General features: G+C 38.3%; 1 protein-coding gene across 1 annotated transcript in view; it reads right to left on the bottom strand.

Moving 5' to 3' along the window:
- Nucleotides 1-15,466, bottom strand: part of lrrc38 (leucine rich repeat containing 38) — a 40,658-nt gene extending 25,192 nt beyond the window's left edge. The window contains exon 1 of the mRNA XM_031906609.1: nt 14,646-15,466. Within this exon, the coding sequence (XP_031762469.1) occupies nt 14,646-15,273 (628 nt within the window). The 5' untranslated portion in view covers nt 15,274-15,466. The remainder of the gene's footprint in view (nt 1-14,645) is intronic.
- Nucleotides 15,467-15,732: the final 266 nt, after the last annotated feature.

Here is a 15,732-nt window from a genome sequence, read left to right as displayed (position 1 = left end):
ACATTTAACTAACAATTGCACTGCAGAAATAGGCAGGAGATAGGTAATACTTTTATTAACCTCTTCTGAAATACAGAAAAGCCAAGATACTCTGGAATTCTGGGAATTCATCATAGCCAGTACAAAAACATGCTGCTTATTTCAATATAGCAGGGCTAAATGACCATATATTTGAATGAGTCCAGGTAATAATTTAAATAATTGCTTTTACAAAACTGCTACACACATGTACTATATGGCATGACTGCTAATACACTGGGCAGCTAAAGTCCAAACAGGAGTTGTAACAGGACAAACAATGACTACCGCTATATATAACATAAAGTGGTATATGGGGTATAGTATGAAGTGCAGAAACAGATGCAAGCTGCAATGTTTTCCACACTTTAGGGCACATTTACTAAAATGTGTTTTTTTCTGGCCTTGAAACACAATATGGTATAATTTCGAAGTAACCACGATAATTTCTGTAGTTCTAAAATGTCTCGACAATGCTTTTATCGTTCGCAAGAAAATGTCACAATTTCGTTCTGAAAGTCACAATGGTCGTGCCGAAAAGTTTGTTAACGCCACGAAAACCTTTCTGGCTTTAATGCCTTCCATTGGACTCAATGGCACTCGACAGATCAAACCTGGCGAAAAGATAGTCCCGATGAACGTGTAACCAAATCGTTAGCAAATTCCGTATATATATCCGTTTATATTCTTTGCGCAAAATCCGATTTTTTTGTGGAAATTTACCAAAAACCATGAAAAACTTGTGATATTTTAACTAACTTTTTGCATACATTCTGGAATGTTCTATAATTTAGTAAAAATACAAATTTATCTCAAAATTGTTTAGTAAATGGGCCCCTTTGTTTCTTGCACTTTTCTGAATTGGGTGCCCATGAATACACACTGCCCATGTTTGACAGCACTGTTGTATTCATGAGAGGTGGGCGGGGTGGGGGGGGGCACACAGGAGCTCTTCTAACCCTTAGTGCTGTAGCTAGCACTTACATCCCTTAAATAACCCCTATATTATTTTTACAAGAGTTCAAGTTTTACACAATATAAAATAAAAAAAATCTTGAAATGAACAGCAAATTAAATTAATAAAATGACATAATGAAGGTGCATATAAATATATTTCAAACACAAAGAGAGACAAGCCCATAACTGAGTTTCCTAAGAACTGAGCACCTTGGTATAGACTCGTTGTCAGTTGCAGTTCCAAAAGAACATGAGCATGCACTCAAGGGCTGCACTCATTTCCAGAAGTGGAACACGTGCCCATAAATCAGAGGTGTAGGGTTTTATCCCAGGCCTCAATCATTTTAAGTACATATATATATAATAGTCAATAATATAAAGCTGCCATAAAATGTCTTAACAAATGAAAAGTGTAATATTTGACTTTTCATTGAAATGAAAAACCAATCTTATGACTTCATATATTGAAGTTCAAATAGATATGGCAGGTAGTGTTTATGATGTTGGACAAGGCAGACAGAACCACCTTAAGGTTCCCTGGCAAGCCCATGCTTTGCTGGAGAGTGATATAGGATAACTTTTTATGGTAATATCAGGAATAACACAGTTTCTAAGTGAAACACAAAAAGTTTGGGGCGATGAGACCTGTATATTACATACAGTTATAGAGGATGTGTGCACCTCTGAAATGACTTTGCTTATCCATTCAGAATATACAGTGTAGCTGCAATGTACATCCCCAACCTGCACATTGAAATCTCTCAATATGTTCAGACTGCACACACTAACAACATTTGTGCTACTATTTTTGTGTTAACTGAGGTTGCCATAAATGCAAAAATAGTACAGGTATTGGATCTATTATCCAGAATGCCTGGGACCTAGGGTTTTCCAGATAAGCGATATTTCCATAATTTGGATCTTAATACCTTAGGTCTATTAAATAATCATGAAAACAATAAACAAACCCAACAGGATTGTTTTGCTTCCAGTAACTATTAATTATATCTTAGTAACCATTAAGTACTAGGTAATGTTTTATTATTTAAAAAAAAAAGTAATCTTTACATTTTAAAAAATTTTAATTATTTGATTAAAATTGACTCTATGGGAGATGGCCTTTTTGTAATTCGGAACTTTCTGCATAATGGGTTTCTGGATAATATATCCCATACCTGTATTATAAATGCTGTTGGTTTCTGCTATCTGAACTGTGGTATTGACTTTCCTTGCCAGAACAGATAACGATCTTAACCTTAGGAACCCTCTCTGGCAAATAGTGTTCTTACAGTCTGCTGTACACTAGTACACAATATGATACACAAGGCATCATTTACAACACACAGGGCAGTGAGCCAAGTGCAACAAGGCAGACACAAAATGTCATGTATGCAGGCATGTGTTGAGTAGAAAACAAAAGTACACAAATAGGAAAGAAGGAATTAATAAAGGAGAAAAGCACGGGTTGGAAATAAAGATGGCAGAATAGAAATAAAGAGAAAAATGAAGATGTGTGGGATAGGAAGGGTGAAATATTAGAAAGAAAGGTGAGAAGGAGCATGAACTGGGAGAAGAGAGAAGGAATGGGACCCTGGCACAGTTTTCTGGTATCCAAGCCTAGTATTCCAGCCTGACACTTCTAAGGTGATACTGGTGTTATCAGTGCATTACTATACTCTGCATTCATAATATGTCATTGTATCTACCAACTATATCTACCTGAACAAAACAAAAATGTAACAGGGCATTCTGCTATAAAGCCATGTATATATATTTGGGGAAGTGCAGCAGGAATCTATTTAGGAACCTTAAAAATTATATGAGGTGACTTTTCCTATCAGATTTTTTTAGTAAATGTTAGGCATTCAAGGACATGAGTTTAGTCGAGTTTGAAAATTAGAAATTATAGTGTTTTAATAAATGTACCAATAAATCTAGTTAAAAAAAGGGTAAACATTAAATAAACCCAACACCATACAAGGTACTGATTTATTATTACAAGAAAAAGGAAATCATTTAGAAAAATTGAATTATTTTCTAAAATGGACTTTATGAGATTTCCATATAGGAGATCCTACGCTTGTACAGGTATGGGATCCCTTATCCGGAAACCCATTATCCAGAAAGCTCCGAATTATGGAAAGTCTGTCTCCCATAGACTCCATTATAATCAAATAATTGAGAATTTTAAAAATGATTTCCTTTTTCTCTGTAATAATAAAACAGTACCTTGTACTTGACCCCAACTAAGATATAAATAATCCTTATTGGATGCAAAATAATCCTGTTGGGTTTAAATAATGTTTTATTGATTTTTTAGTAGACTTAAGGTATAGAGATCCAAATTACAGAAAGACCCCTTATCCGGAATACCCTTGGTCCCGAGCATTCTGGATAATGGATCCTATACCTGTATTATAAATATACAGTATCTAGTAGAATTAAGTCTAAAACAACTGGACTTTTCTGAGTTTTTCTTGAAAACGTTTCACCACTCATCCGAGTGGCTTCTTCAGTTCAAATGACTGGTAGGGAATTCCCCGGTATTTAAACTCTTGATGGTAGTAGAGTCACAGACATCCAATCACAATGGTTCCATTGAACTTGTTCAGTTAGGTGTTAGCTGAAACTGACAGGTGTAAGAAGGTATGATCCAATCACAATGGTACCAAGATTCTCATTGATGAAGGTGTTAATCCTTCAAAGTACATGACTGGAAGTGTGAACTGTTGTGAAACTGCCGGGGTAAGGATGTCAACGCGCCATTGTATGTTGGTGACAAGCGGTGTCTCAGGCCCCCTCCTCTGTTCAGGGATGGTTTTTCCAGGCTGGCATAAATGGCCTCTTTCACACCTCTTTCAAACCATCTGTCCTCTCGGTCCAAAATATGCACGTTACTGTCCTCAAAAGAGTAACGTGCACACTTCCAGTCATGTACTTTGAAGGATTAACACCTTCATCAATGAGAATCTTGGTACCATTGTGATTGGATCATACCTTCTTACACCTGTCAGTTTCAGCTAACACCTAACTGAACAAGTTCAATGGAACCATTGTGATTGGATGTCTGTGACTCTACTACCATCAAGAGTTTAAATACCGGGGAATTCCCTACCAGTCATTTGAACTGAAGAAGCCACTCGGATGAGTGGTGAAACGTTTTCAAGAAAAACTCAGAAAAGTCCAGTTGTTTTAGACTTAATTCTACTAGATACTGTATATCATGACCTGGATGAATGAGAATCTTCATAGACATATGTATTATAAATGTGTTTGAGTGAATTCAAAACAGTGACTGTGTGTACAGATTCCTGTACAGGGAACAATGACACCGCTGGCAGCTTTAGTCTAATTTAATGTGGTTCATTTACTAATATAGGCACTAAATGTATCTTAAACTGATGTGTAAATATAAGAGTCATACCACCTCTGTGTGGGCTCTTTTCATTGCCCTGGGATTTATTTACAGCTCTTACACTGATAGAGATTAGAATCTAGCAGAATCCATCTTCTCTGTGCCAGACAGGGTGTCATTACCTGTAGAGCGGTGATACGATCATGTTGCAGTTAAGCTGGACACAATCAGGAGCTGTCTCTTACTGTAATTGTCTCTGCTGCATCAAAGGTCAGTGCAAATCTGCCATTGATCTTATACCATACGTCTTGAATTATAACATTTCTCTGACTTAAATATCAGACTTCTCATTTCCAGGAATTTTTGCCTCAGTTTCTCAGCTCACATGTACCAAGGGAATTGCAGCAAATAACAGGCTTGACAGGGCCCATCGCCAGATAAATACAAAGCCACATATTAAAGAAGGGAAGACAAGAATGACATCTATTATCCTAATCGGCTTATATTGATGGAATCCTTGAACGATCTGGACACACTTGAGAATTACAGACAGAACATTCTCAGTGTCAATGACTCATTATCTGTTCCTTCTACAAAATGCTGATGTCTGAGTTCAGAGAAGCTGATCAAGATCCTATATGTCATTTTTTAACCTGCTTTTCACACAGGACAGAGACGTTATACAGTAGGAACAGATAGGGGGACAACTCACTGAAATGGGTGCACTCTTTCCCACTCACCCTGTTTATGAGTTATTATACCTTAAACTGGCAACATAATATAAAAATGTCATTTATTGTGTATTCAGAAGATTCCTTTTCTGTATTTTTGTGTTCACATTTATTGACGGAGCTACCATGCTATTCAACTCAGGTAAAGTTAATGTGAAACAGGTTCCACTGATCTCTTGATGATAATGGAGATGGCATGCAATGTGACAGCACCAACTTGTATGTATAAATAGAACTATGCAGAAAAGCCTCATTTATCATTCATGAGCAAGGTGCAAAGTGCAAATCATGGGCATGGTACATTTTGTATCTTGCCCCAAGCTTATGCAACAGTTGCACTCTAGGAGTAACTCTTTGCACTGACCAATGAAAGTACAAACCATCTGCAAGGCTACCAGAGCTACTGGTGCTGCATGTATATGGGCAGAGCATAGGCATCCCCGTATCCCACCACCAACCTTGTGCATCATTCAGCCTTCTAATTAGGAAACACTGGCTAATTAGGAAGCACATGTCCATGGCAGATTCAAAGGCCCAGATGCAAATGCTGTGTAACTAAGTAATAAGGCTAATATTGCACATCTTAGTGCTCAAATTCAATATACTGTATGGACAAGTTACAGGTTACCCTGGAGAAGATGATTCCTATGCTAGTAAAAGCACCCTCTGTTGCTTCTATATCATTGGTCAATTTATGAAACCCATGAAGTGACTATATATCATATATATTTCAAGCTAAAAGCTCGCAGCCAGCACTATCAATTCTGCCGTGACAGGCGAAGGTGAAGCTTATGATATGATGTCTGCTGAAGCTTCTGAGTGAAAATGGCTATTGTTGGCTGGCCAAGGCTTCACTAATAACATTTTTGTTTTAATGAGGTATTTTTCTTTATGGGTAGAGAGGGATTTAGGAAGTGTCTGGTTCAATACAGCACAGCTAAGACATTGTTCATTTCGGTCAGAAAAATTGTTTGCCTTTTGTGCCATGTTTCACTCGCCTCATTCTTACGTACTTAGTTATTATATAGCTCAAGGTTTACATACTGTACATTTCACAAAATCGCTGCAAGCAAAAGACTCATGATGAGACAAGAATGTCACCTCCCATCTCTCATACAGCAGGTATATGAGATGACATTCTTGCCTCATCATGAGTCTCTGTCTTGTAGTGTCTCTGACTTTCCAAATTCCCTCTATATATTTCCTTTTCTCTATGTCACATCATGGAATGGGTTTAATACTGAGGAATACATGACTGCCTGCAACACACCTTCCTCTCAGCAACCTCATTTCTTCTATTTAAAGACTCAAGATGGTGAGCACCCTGCCCCCAGTACATCACAGCATTCATGCCACTGAGGACCACACGGTGACATCATCACACTGCAACTGTCAACTTATTATGCCATCATGTCGCAATGGACAGGCTATTACATTGTTGCAGCAGTGTTACCCCCTGATTCAGGCCAAATGGTTAAAATAAAGCCTCACAGATTTGCCCACACCTAGGGGCATATTTATTACAGTGTGTAAACCAACATCACCAGTGATGTTGCCCATAGCAACCAATCAGTAGTGGTGAGTCCGCATTTCAACATTGGCAAATTGTTTCACGAAACTTCCGAGAAAATTGGGCAAATTTTTCGACGACTCAATAGATTTGCTTATCACTAGTGGTGAGTGATTTTTTTCACCACACATGGATTGGCAGTGAAATTCTGCATGGTGATTTTTTTTTGTGAAACTGGCTTAAAAATTTGCTGACAAAAATTCACAGTGAGGAAAAAGTCGCAGTCACATCCATTGTTTTGGTCGCATCAAATAAGTCTCAGTTGCGCCAAATAATTCATGCAGTAGCTGCGGTTTGTAAATTCTTTGCTGTTTAGTGAATTTTTTAGGAGTTTCTCAAATTTTTCAGCGAGGGGAAACAAGATAGATTCACTCATCACTACCAATCAGTAGAGATGTAGCGAACTGTTCGCCGGCGAACTAATTCGCGCTAACATCGGGTGTTCGCGAACGCGCAAGTTTGCGAACTTTCCGCGTATGTTCGCAATTTGGGTTCGCCGCGTTTTTTTTCGCTGCGTTTTTTCGCTGCGTTTTTTCTCAGCCTAAAAAAACGCCGCACAACCACACATGGCGTTTTTCAGCCTAGTACTGGTGTAAGCAAATCCCGTTTCCATGGTGCCAATAGCGCGAAATAGCAAAAAACGTTGCATATTTCCGCTAGGTCTGCCCGTTTTTACGCAACGCTTTTTCAACAAAGTATTTTTTAGAGAAATTTTTGCCCTTGATCCCCCTCCTGCATGCCCCTGTCCAGGTCGTGGCACCCTTTAAACAAATTTAAAATCAGTTTTCTGGCCAGAAATGGCTTTTCTAGGTTTTAAAGTTCGCCTTCCCATTGAAGTCTATGGGGTTCGCAAAGTTCGCGAATATTCGCGCTTTTTGGCGTAAGTTCGCGAACGCGTTCGCGAACTTTTTTTTTTACGTTCGCTACATCACTACCAATCAGCTATTAGAATTTAAGTCACCAACCAGTTAGAAAACATAAGCAAAGGTCTGATTGGTGGCTAAGGGCAGCATCACTGGTGATGTTGGCTTACGCGCTATAATACATATGCCCCCTAATGTTAGGCATATTCCCACAAAGCATACTTACATACAGTCATCTAAATCTTTCTGTTATATCCTCTGTTGCACTCTCTGCCATACACCAAATACCCTCTATTCGTGACCTAAACTGTCGGTTTTACTCCCAGCGACAGCCTAGGCCCTGCTGATTAGCAGATCTTTAATTCACTCACTATAAATTAAAAGCACATGTTCCGTGAGTCACTTACTATTTGGATTGGAGTGCTCAGGTTCATGCTGCTACATAGCAGTTACTTTATACTGACTGCAAGTCATAGTAATTAAGATGCTCTGTGTGTCACTGTTTCTTCATATATTGTCAGCCTCATAATTCAGCCTTTATAGATTGCAAGCTATTTGTTACACCTCTGCAATGTCTGTTTGGTGGTCATTTAATCAACGCTGTGCTGCCTCTTCTAATAAGACTTTATAGATCACACTTTCCACTTAATGTTCCCAAGGTGGGAGCAATTCGACAGCATTCATATAACTTAACCTCAAGCCCTGTGTGATCACCTCTGAGGAGCTATCTTACCCACGGGTAAATTCCACCATATACTGGGGATGTTTCATTGGAAAATGCTATCCCTCTTGCTACCATATTGGCATTATTATGAGATAAACAATCCTTATATAGAGATGGTTTGTATTATATCAGTTGTCATTTGTAATGTTCCGTACATAGTGAATTAAATAGTGAATTAAATGCCTTAGTACCGCTGATTTAATTCCTGCTGCTTTCAAATGTTATGTCTTTGGATTCTATAAATACATTTTGTACTACATTACATGCTCGGATTCAGACAGTTATCCACCATATATAATGCCTAATTTAGAGCCTCTTTCCATGGTAATTATTGACTCTTCAATAAAAATTCAATGAGCAATGCACTGTGCATAGGAAAGTGGATACAATTATATATGGCAGCTGTGTATCTCAGATGACAGTCTGTTATGAAATATAAGGTAACAAGGCTGGTACATTTCATACAAAACATATTGTTTTCTTTGGACCTGCAATAGACAAATTTTCAGACAGAAGGACATTGTTACTATGAATTTAGAAGGGTTTTATATCATACCCAACATATATAAATATAGTGTGTTCCATAAATGCTGGCAGTGTAAGACAAGTAAATGCCTTTACTGCCAATGGTTTGTGCTATTTGATTCCCCTCTAAGAAAGACATTCTTTACAGGACGCACTAAAACTAGAATATCCAAGCATAGCAGTTGCCATTGTATAAACATCTGAAGAGTAAAAGCTCAGTCACATTATACTGGATTATTAAAGAACATCCATTCAGTATTCAGACAAGAAGTGTTTTTATTAGCATTTAGTAGTACATACCTCTCAAGGGAGATTACAGATAAATGTTTTTAATATTCCCTTTGCATTGCTGTAGCACAGCCGTAAGTGTTGGCAATAAAGAAATGAGCGTGCATGAGCTGTGTAGAATTCATGTAGGGAGATAAATATGCAACTCCCGTGATTCCCGGCTATACTCCAGTGAACTTTACCTCTGATTCCATTCACTTTGCAGAGCCTCAGTTGTATTGGTATAGGGGGTCCCAGGTTGTCCATGATTGCAGGAAATAATCAGCAGTATTGCTTGCAAACACAAACTTATCTATCTATAACCTGAGCTTACCTACTGAGGTCCCTGTCCACTGGCGGCCAGAGTCACCGCGGGGTCATAACTCCTCAGTGACTCCTCGGTGGGGCTTAAAACTGCCCGCCTAGATAACCTAATCTTATGTTTCACTCCTAGAGCAACTATTACGCTACTATTCCTGTTGCCACCTCTCAGTGAGGTGAAGTCCCAGAGAAGACCCTGAGCACACGTGTCTCTCTCTTTTATGCGTTTATATACTGCCACCTATAGGTCAGCTCTAAAATCGGTCTCAAATTTCACTAAACCAGGAAAGCAAAGTTATTTTATACATAAATCCAGGACCACATTTATGGCTTATTTATCAATTTTTGAGTTGGTGAATTTGAGTTTATTTTTATGTGTCAGTGTTTTTTGTGTTAAGCAACAAGGCACTGCATAAGAGAATGAGCCCTTCCCTGGAAAATCTCAGGTCCCAAGAGTCACATAAAATAGATTCCATACCTGGGTCTGCTTGGACAGAAACACTGCAACCTCCCAGCCTCTAAGGCCACAGACACACGTAACATACTGACTACGTCCTGAGTGACTGTGGCCTAAAGACATTAGAGAAAATCAGTTCACCCTTCTATCTGTAAACTATCAATTATTATAGATCCATTATAATGCCTTCTGTCACTAACCATCTGTCTTTAGGATCAATTATCCCATTTCTGTACACAACCTTATTAATTCACACAAACAACTAAGCCCTGGCAATGATTTCAGATTAAAATTCCCCCTATGTTTAGACACTTAGCACTTTATTTGATTAACAAACCTCATTGAATTTAATGGCAATCCACCTGGCACTGCTAAGACATGGCAGATTTTAGGCTGAAAACAAGCATTTTTTAAGCTCAAACCTCCCCTCTGTGTGCAATGACAGATATATGCCAAGAAGTGAATTGCATGAAGCACAGCTGGTTTTGGCAGTATTTAGGATTTTTCCTCTCAAAACAATCTTAATGCTTAAGGTGTATGGTGTTTTTATAGGTTATCCCACACAGGTCATCCCAGTGTCGGACTGAGATGGCAGGGGCCCCCAGAAAACCCTGGACCATGGGCCCACTCTCAAAACTTTAATTCCTCCTCTACTCCCTCAAACTCTTTGTTATTCTACTCTCTTTTATCCACATATTATACTCTATTCTTCCATCTAGCAAGTTTCCTTGTTCCCATACAGAAATAGAGAATGACTGTGAAATAGGCTAAATAGTTAGAAGCAAGAGGGCCCACTGACACCTGGGCCCACCGGGAGTTTTCCTGGTACCTGGTGGGCCAGTCCGACACTGGCTCATCCCATTCATGTTTTCCCAAACAGGTCATCCCTCTGTTGATTATTTCCCTTTTTAGACCTACAAGTCTCTAAATTTCTTAACTACATCTTTGTGGTTCCACATTTAAGAGTAATCATTCTTGTCCAAATTGCACAGCTTTGGTAATCTCTGTGAATATAACAGGCTGAAATATGAGAATGAGTAGTGATAAGTAAATCTGTTGGAGAAAAATTTGCAAAATGTCTGGAAAATTCGCTAATTACGTTGAAGTCAATGGGAATTTGTTTTATTGGAGTCTATGGGTGTTTTGTTGCTACATTGTTTTTTTGTTTAATGAAAAAATTTGCTGAGCAAAATTTACTTGGAGTGGAGACTGTAAGGCTCTGCCTGTCCTGTGCTCCTATAGAAAATAACAGAGAGATTTCATGTATAAGTATAGAGGAATAAATGTACATACCCCTGACTCATTACCTGTGTGGGGTCACTGGAACGATTTAAAATGAGAAACAATTCTTTACAGTTCCAGCATTTAGGATCAATAGAAATGTGTACCAAGTGCCCACTGAAAACTACCGTTATATAATTAACACGATACACAGTTCCAGCAGACAGCAGTATTCCCAATGCGGCTCTAATTCAAGTCTAAATGAAGAACAAGAGAGCCTTTGACACCTTCAGAACAGAAAATTGCCTTGGAAATGTGGACATATTTTGCTGTGACATGCTTTACTGGCGTCATTATTTTAACCCATTAATGTTATATGGTTTGTGACACGTACTGCAAGGCCCTGTGAATAGGAAAGGGTTAGCAGTACCTGAGTTCATTATAGAAGCAAGCTGTAAATTCCAGGAGAAGGAATGGATCAAGGACACAATGATTTTCCATCCCAAAGTCCTTGAAACTGTTATTTAGATCCCAGTGTATAAACAGATGGGCCCCCTTGCTCAGCACAAAATGTGCCTCTTTTAGACTTCTGTTTACCAAAGTGCAAAGACAAAAATCTTTTAATTAACCCTTCAATTAATATAACAATTTAATAGCAGGGAATTCTGCAGACTCTATGCACAGCTTACTTTATGCAAGTGAGACATTAAACTAAAGACTCTATATGAGCTATAGCTTGTACATATATGCACCAATGGACCAATGGGCAGATCCCTGCAAGATCCCTGTGTGGGATAACCTATAAATACAGTTTAAACAGTTATACATATTTATTAATCATAGCCAATGTAAAAGTAAACTTAAAATAAGAATTTATTTTAAAAAAATAACATTTTTTCTTGCTTGTCGTGGCCACAGCAGTGTTCTGTTTGCAGCCCCCTGGTGTGCTTTTTGGAGACTCCCCCATACTCCCCCATAGTATGTGTCACAAGTACCCAGATGTATGGATGCAACAGAATACACTTATGTGTATATTGGCCTTTACAGATCAACCATCCTGTGTGACATACTTTATAGCAATATACAAAGAATCACAGAAAATTTGGGTGGCTATATTCTCACTTTGTGGATCATAGATGGGGATAGAACAATTACATATTAACATTATGACATGAAAGGCCACAGCACCTCTGAGAGTGGGCTAATAAATAATAATATTATAAATTATAATCTCCCCAGTAAAAACTGACTTATCTATCAAACAGATACCAAATCAATTTTGGTGAAATTTGGGGCCGGTGGTTAATGGACTTCTATACGGACTGTTCCATCTTACTGCTTAAGCCCCAATTATGACACTATAAGCTACTATAGCAAGCCATGTTAAACAGTGCCTAATATATATGGTCAGTGCAGTAACCCTAAACCATTAGCTTTCATTGATTTTATTCCTTCCACTCCTTCTCTTCTATTCTTCATATTTGCTCTCAACCCTCTGCAAATTCAAGTTTTTCTGTCCTGACTTCTTCAGTCTGTCCTTACAACTTTCTTGCTACTGTGTTAATTAAATAACATTTTAGTAATTATTGCTATTTATTTTGAAAGATATATAGTAGGCATGATGCAAACATCATAAAACACAGAAACAAACCTATTACAAATTATGTAACATGTACAGCATGTGGTCAGCATGTGATCTTACAATTTAAATAGCAGTAGTGCATTGGACTAACTGCTTTTACTAACTAGTTGGACTAACTACTTATAACTAATACATTCTCTTTGCTACAGATCTGATCATCTTAGTGGTTCCCAAACTGGGGTCTGGTTGGCTAAGCCTGAAAGCCAGTTAGATTGAGATCTATAAAGAATATCTTTTTGCTCTCCTAGAAGACAGAAAGCCCTTACCCCAAAAGGGTAAGCTAGATATTCTTGGAATAATGGATGAATGGGCAATAAACTAATGTTTTCTTATAACTGGAAACCTGTTATAGGATAGTGGAGCCCTGGCTAAAAAGAAGCCCTCCAAAAGGGTCTCGAACTGAAAAAGGCTAATGCCCCCTGCCTTAGAAGGAGCATTGCTATCTAGCGGATAAAAATGTAACAAAGAGAGGAATAGGGGGTCCTGAAAACTATGATACCTTTTCAGGTCAGGATTATCCAGCTTGAAACAAACCAAGAATGCCTCAACTAATTGCAAGGTTAGTTTCAACAAAAGCTGGATGGCTGAACATTCTGAGGAATGGACAACATTCTGATGGATAAATGATGATGATGGATATAAATGGGCAGACTAGACAAGTCAAATGATCATTACAAAAACATAGATTATTTGTACTAGAGAAGTTAATTGGTTGTGATATAATCACTGAGCAAGGCTAAAATGTGCTTGACATATTGAATCATTGGAAATATCATAAATCATTATATCATATATCATTACATTTGTCAGCACATCAGTTGCAACCCACTAACTTCTATCCTGTATAGTTCTTCCTCGCTGCTTGTTGGGTCTTCATGATCCCACTCAGTCCACAATCCCATTGCTTCCCAACTCTATACTTCCTCACCAATCCTATTATCATCATTGGCAGATAACCTTGCACAGATGGAGCAATTCATCTTTAGTGGATGATATGAGCTCAACCCTCTCCCAGTTTGGGCAAAGGCTCTAATCGATGCAGGTATCAATATAAGTTTCCTCTTCGTCTCAGCTTCAGAGGTATATACCACTCATCTGCCTTGTGTTGCCTTTTTGGCTAGTATGTTAAATTATTTCTATTATTAACAATAGAAATATCCATCATTCTTGCTTACCTGATTCCTATTTCTCTACATGATGTGCAATCAATATTTTAATCTTTATAAGGTAAATTGATACCAAAAAAAAATTATTTTTTTATTTTTAAAATATATTAACTATTTCCTGCACAACAGAAAACCAGTTTGTATCTTGTCATTTACTTATAGGTTCTATAAAACATCAAGTGAGTCCCTAGAAATCCATGGGCAGTAGTGCCTAGAACTTTGCAGTCATGCATCTGTGCACAGGCATGTACCATTCAGGCTAGAGGTGTGCTTATACACTGTAGGAAAGGACCAAGTCAGGCTTACACACTAGGTATGTCACGTATAGAAATGACATTTGTAATGGGTATAACACATTGTGAATACAATTATACAGTTTTGTAGACTCTAATGCATCGGTAGCAAGCCTAGATACTTCTATTATTAATTCCACAGCTTTATAATTAACAAGCCAGATTTCTTACATTATTTATAGCATATCCTGGTACACAAAGAGTTACTTCCCATTATCTGGCTCTGATACTCTCTGGTAGTGCATTCCTCTGCGAATGGTTCTTTTTTTCTAAACAATAAAGACGTAAACTTGTGTGTATAATACTTATTACCAGCAGTCAGTGTGGCATTATAGCTCTTTGCTCTGATTTCTATTCAGCGATGCAGTAAATGTCTTGCTCCCTTTAGTATGCATGAACATGGTATACTTTCTCATACATACATATATACATGGTGCAGGTATGGCTGTATAGAAAACTGTACACTAATACATGCTAAGGCATTCGTGCATTTCTCTGCATACTGAGATCATGCTGCATGAATGTAAAGTCCTACCTTTTTGTAATTTTTGTGCATTTTCATCAATCCAAAAAAAGAGATTGGCAAAGTCACAATCACATATCCAAGGGTTACCATCCAAACGGATCGTACGAAGGGATGTTAGTGCTTCCAGGGCTGTTACACTCAAACTTTGCAAATTATTGTTATGCAATTCCAATACCTGGAGGGAGCTCAGACTTTCAAAGGCAGCTTCATGCACTTCTGACAGGTTATTATTCCCTAAATATAACTTGATGAGCTTTTCTGCCGATTTAAAAGTCCCAGCGTCCAGCTGTGTCAGGTTGTTATAGCTTAGATCTAAAAACAACAGTCTGGAAGAACTGCTGAAGGTGCCTTCTTCTAATGAGGTTAATGAGTTGTTTTTGAGGTCCAAATATATAAGATCTCCATAAAATAAAAGGAGGTCTGCTGGTATAGTCTGAATGTGGTTGTTGGCTGCAAGAAGTTTCCGCACGTCCAATGGAAATGAGCTAGGCAGGCTTGGGAGTCCTTGGTCCCTGCAGTCTATAGTATGGTAATCCATACAAACACAAGCAGAAGGGCAAAGGAGCCCCAAAGGCAACATGAGCAGGCAGCAAAAGCAAAACAATGGTGAGATCAAAATAGGAAAACATGGCAACATTGTAAAGGATTGGTAGCACGGAGCAGTGCTAAGATAGAGGCATTGTGCTCAGCTGAGCAGCAACGTCTGACATGTGTGTATATATGTGTGTGTGTGAGAGGTAGTATCCAAGAGATCGCATATCATCATAGATCAGATAGCAGCCTACTAGGGGGAGGGGAATGAGTTGAGCAGCAGCAAGGTTCTGTACCAGCAAAATATATCAGCACAACTGGCAAATCCCCAGATTCCAGCCTCAGCCTGGGCTCCAGTGCCGATCGGATCATTTGTGCATCTCTTGAAAGGAAACTCACCTTATGAATGGAAACCCTGATGTTTTCTCCTTTGCTTATATGATTCCTAACAGTTGTGCTTATACATCCAAAACAGCACATTTACTATTCTAGTCTTATATTCTTTTTGTGCACTGTAAGTATCATAAATGGTTAGTATGTAGCATTAGGAAACTATAACTATATA

The sequence above is a fragment of the Xenopus tropicalis genome, chromosome 7, assembly GCF_000004195.4.
Source record: "Xenopus tropicalis strain Nigerian chromosome 7, UCB_Xtro_10.0, whole genome shotgun sequence".
In the NCBI taxonomy this organism is placed as follows: domain Eukaryota; kingdom Metazoa; phylum Chordata; class Amphibia; order Anura; family Pipidae; genus Xenopus; species Xenopus tropicalis.
Note: the sequence above shows the minus strand (reverse complement) of the source record. Positions and strands in the feature narration are given on the sequence as shown.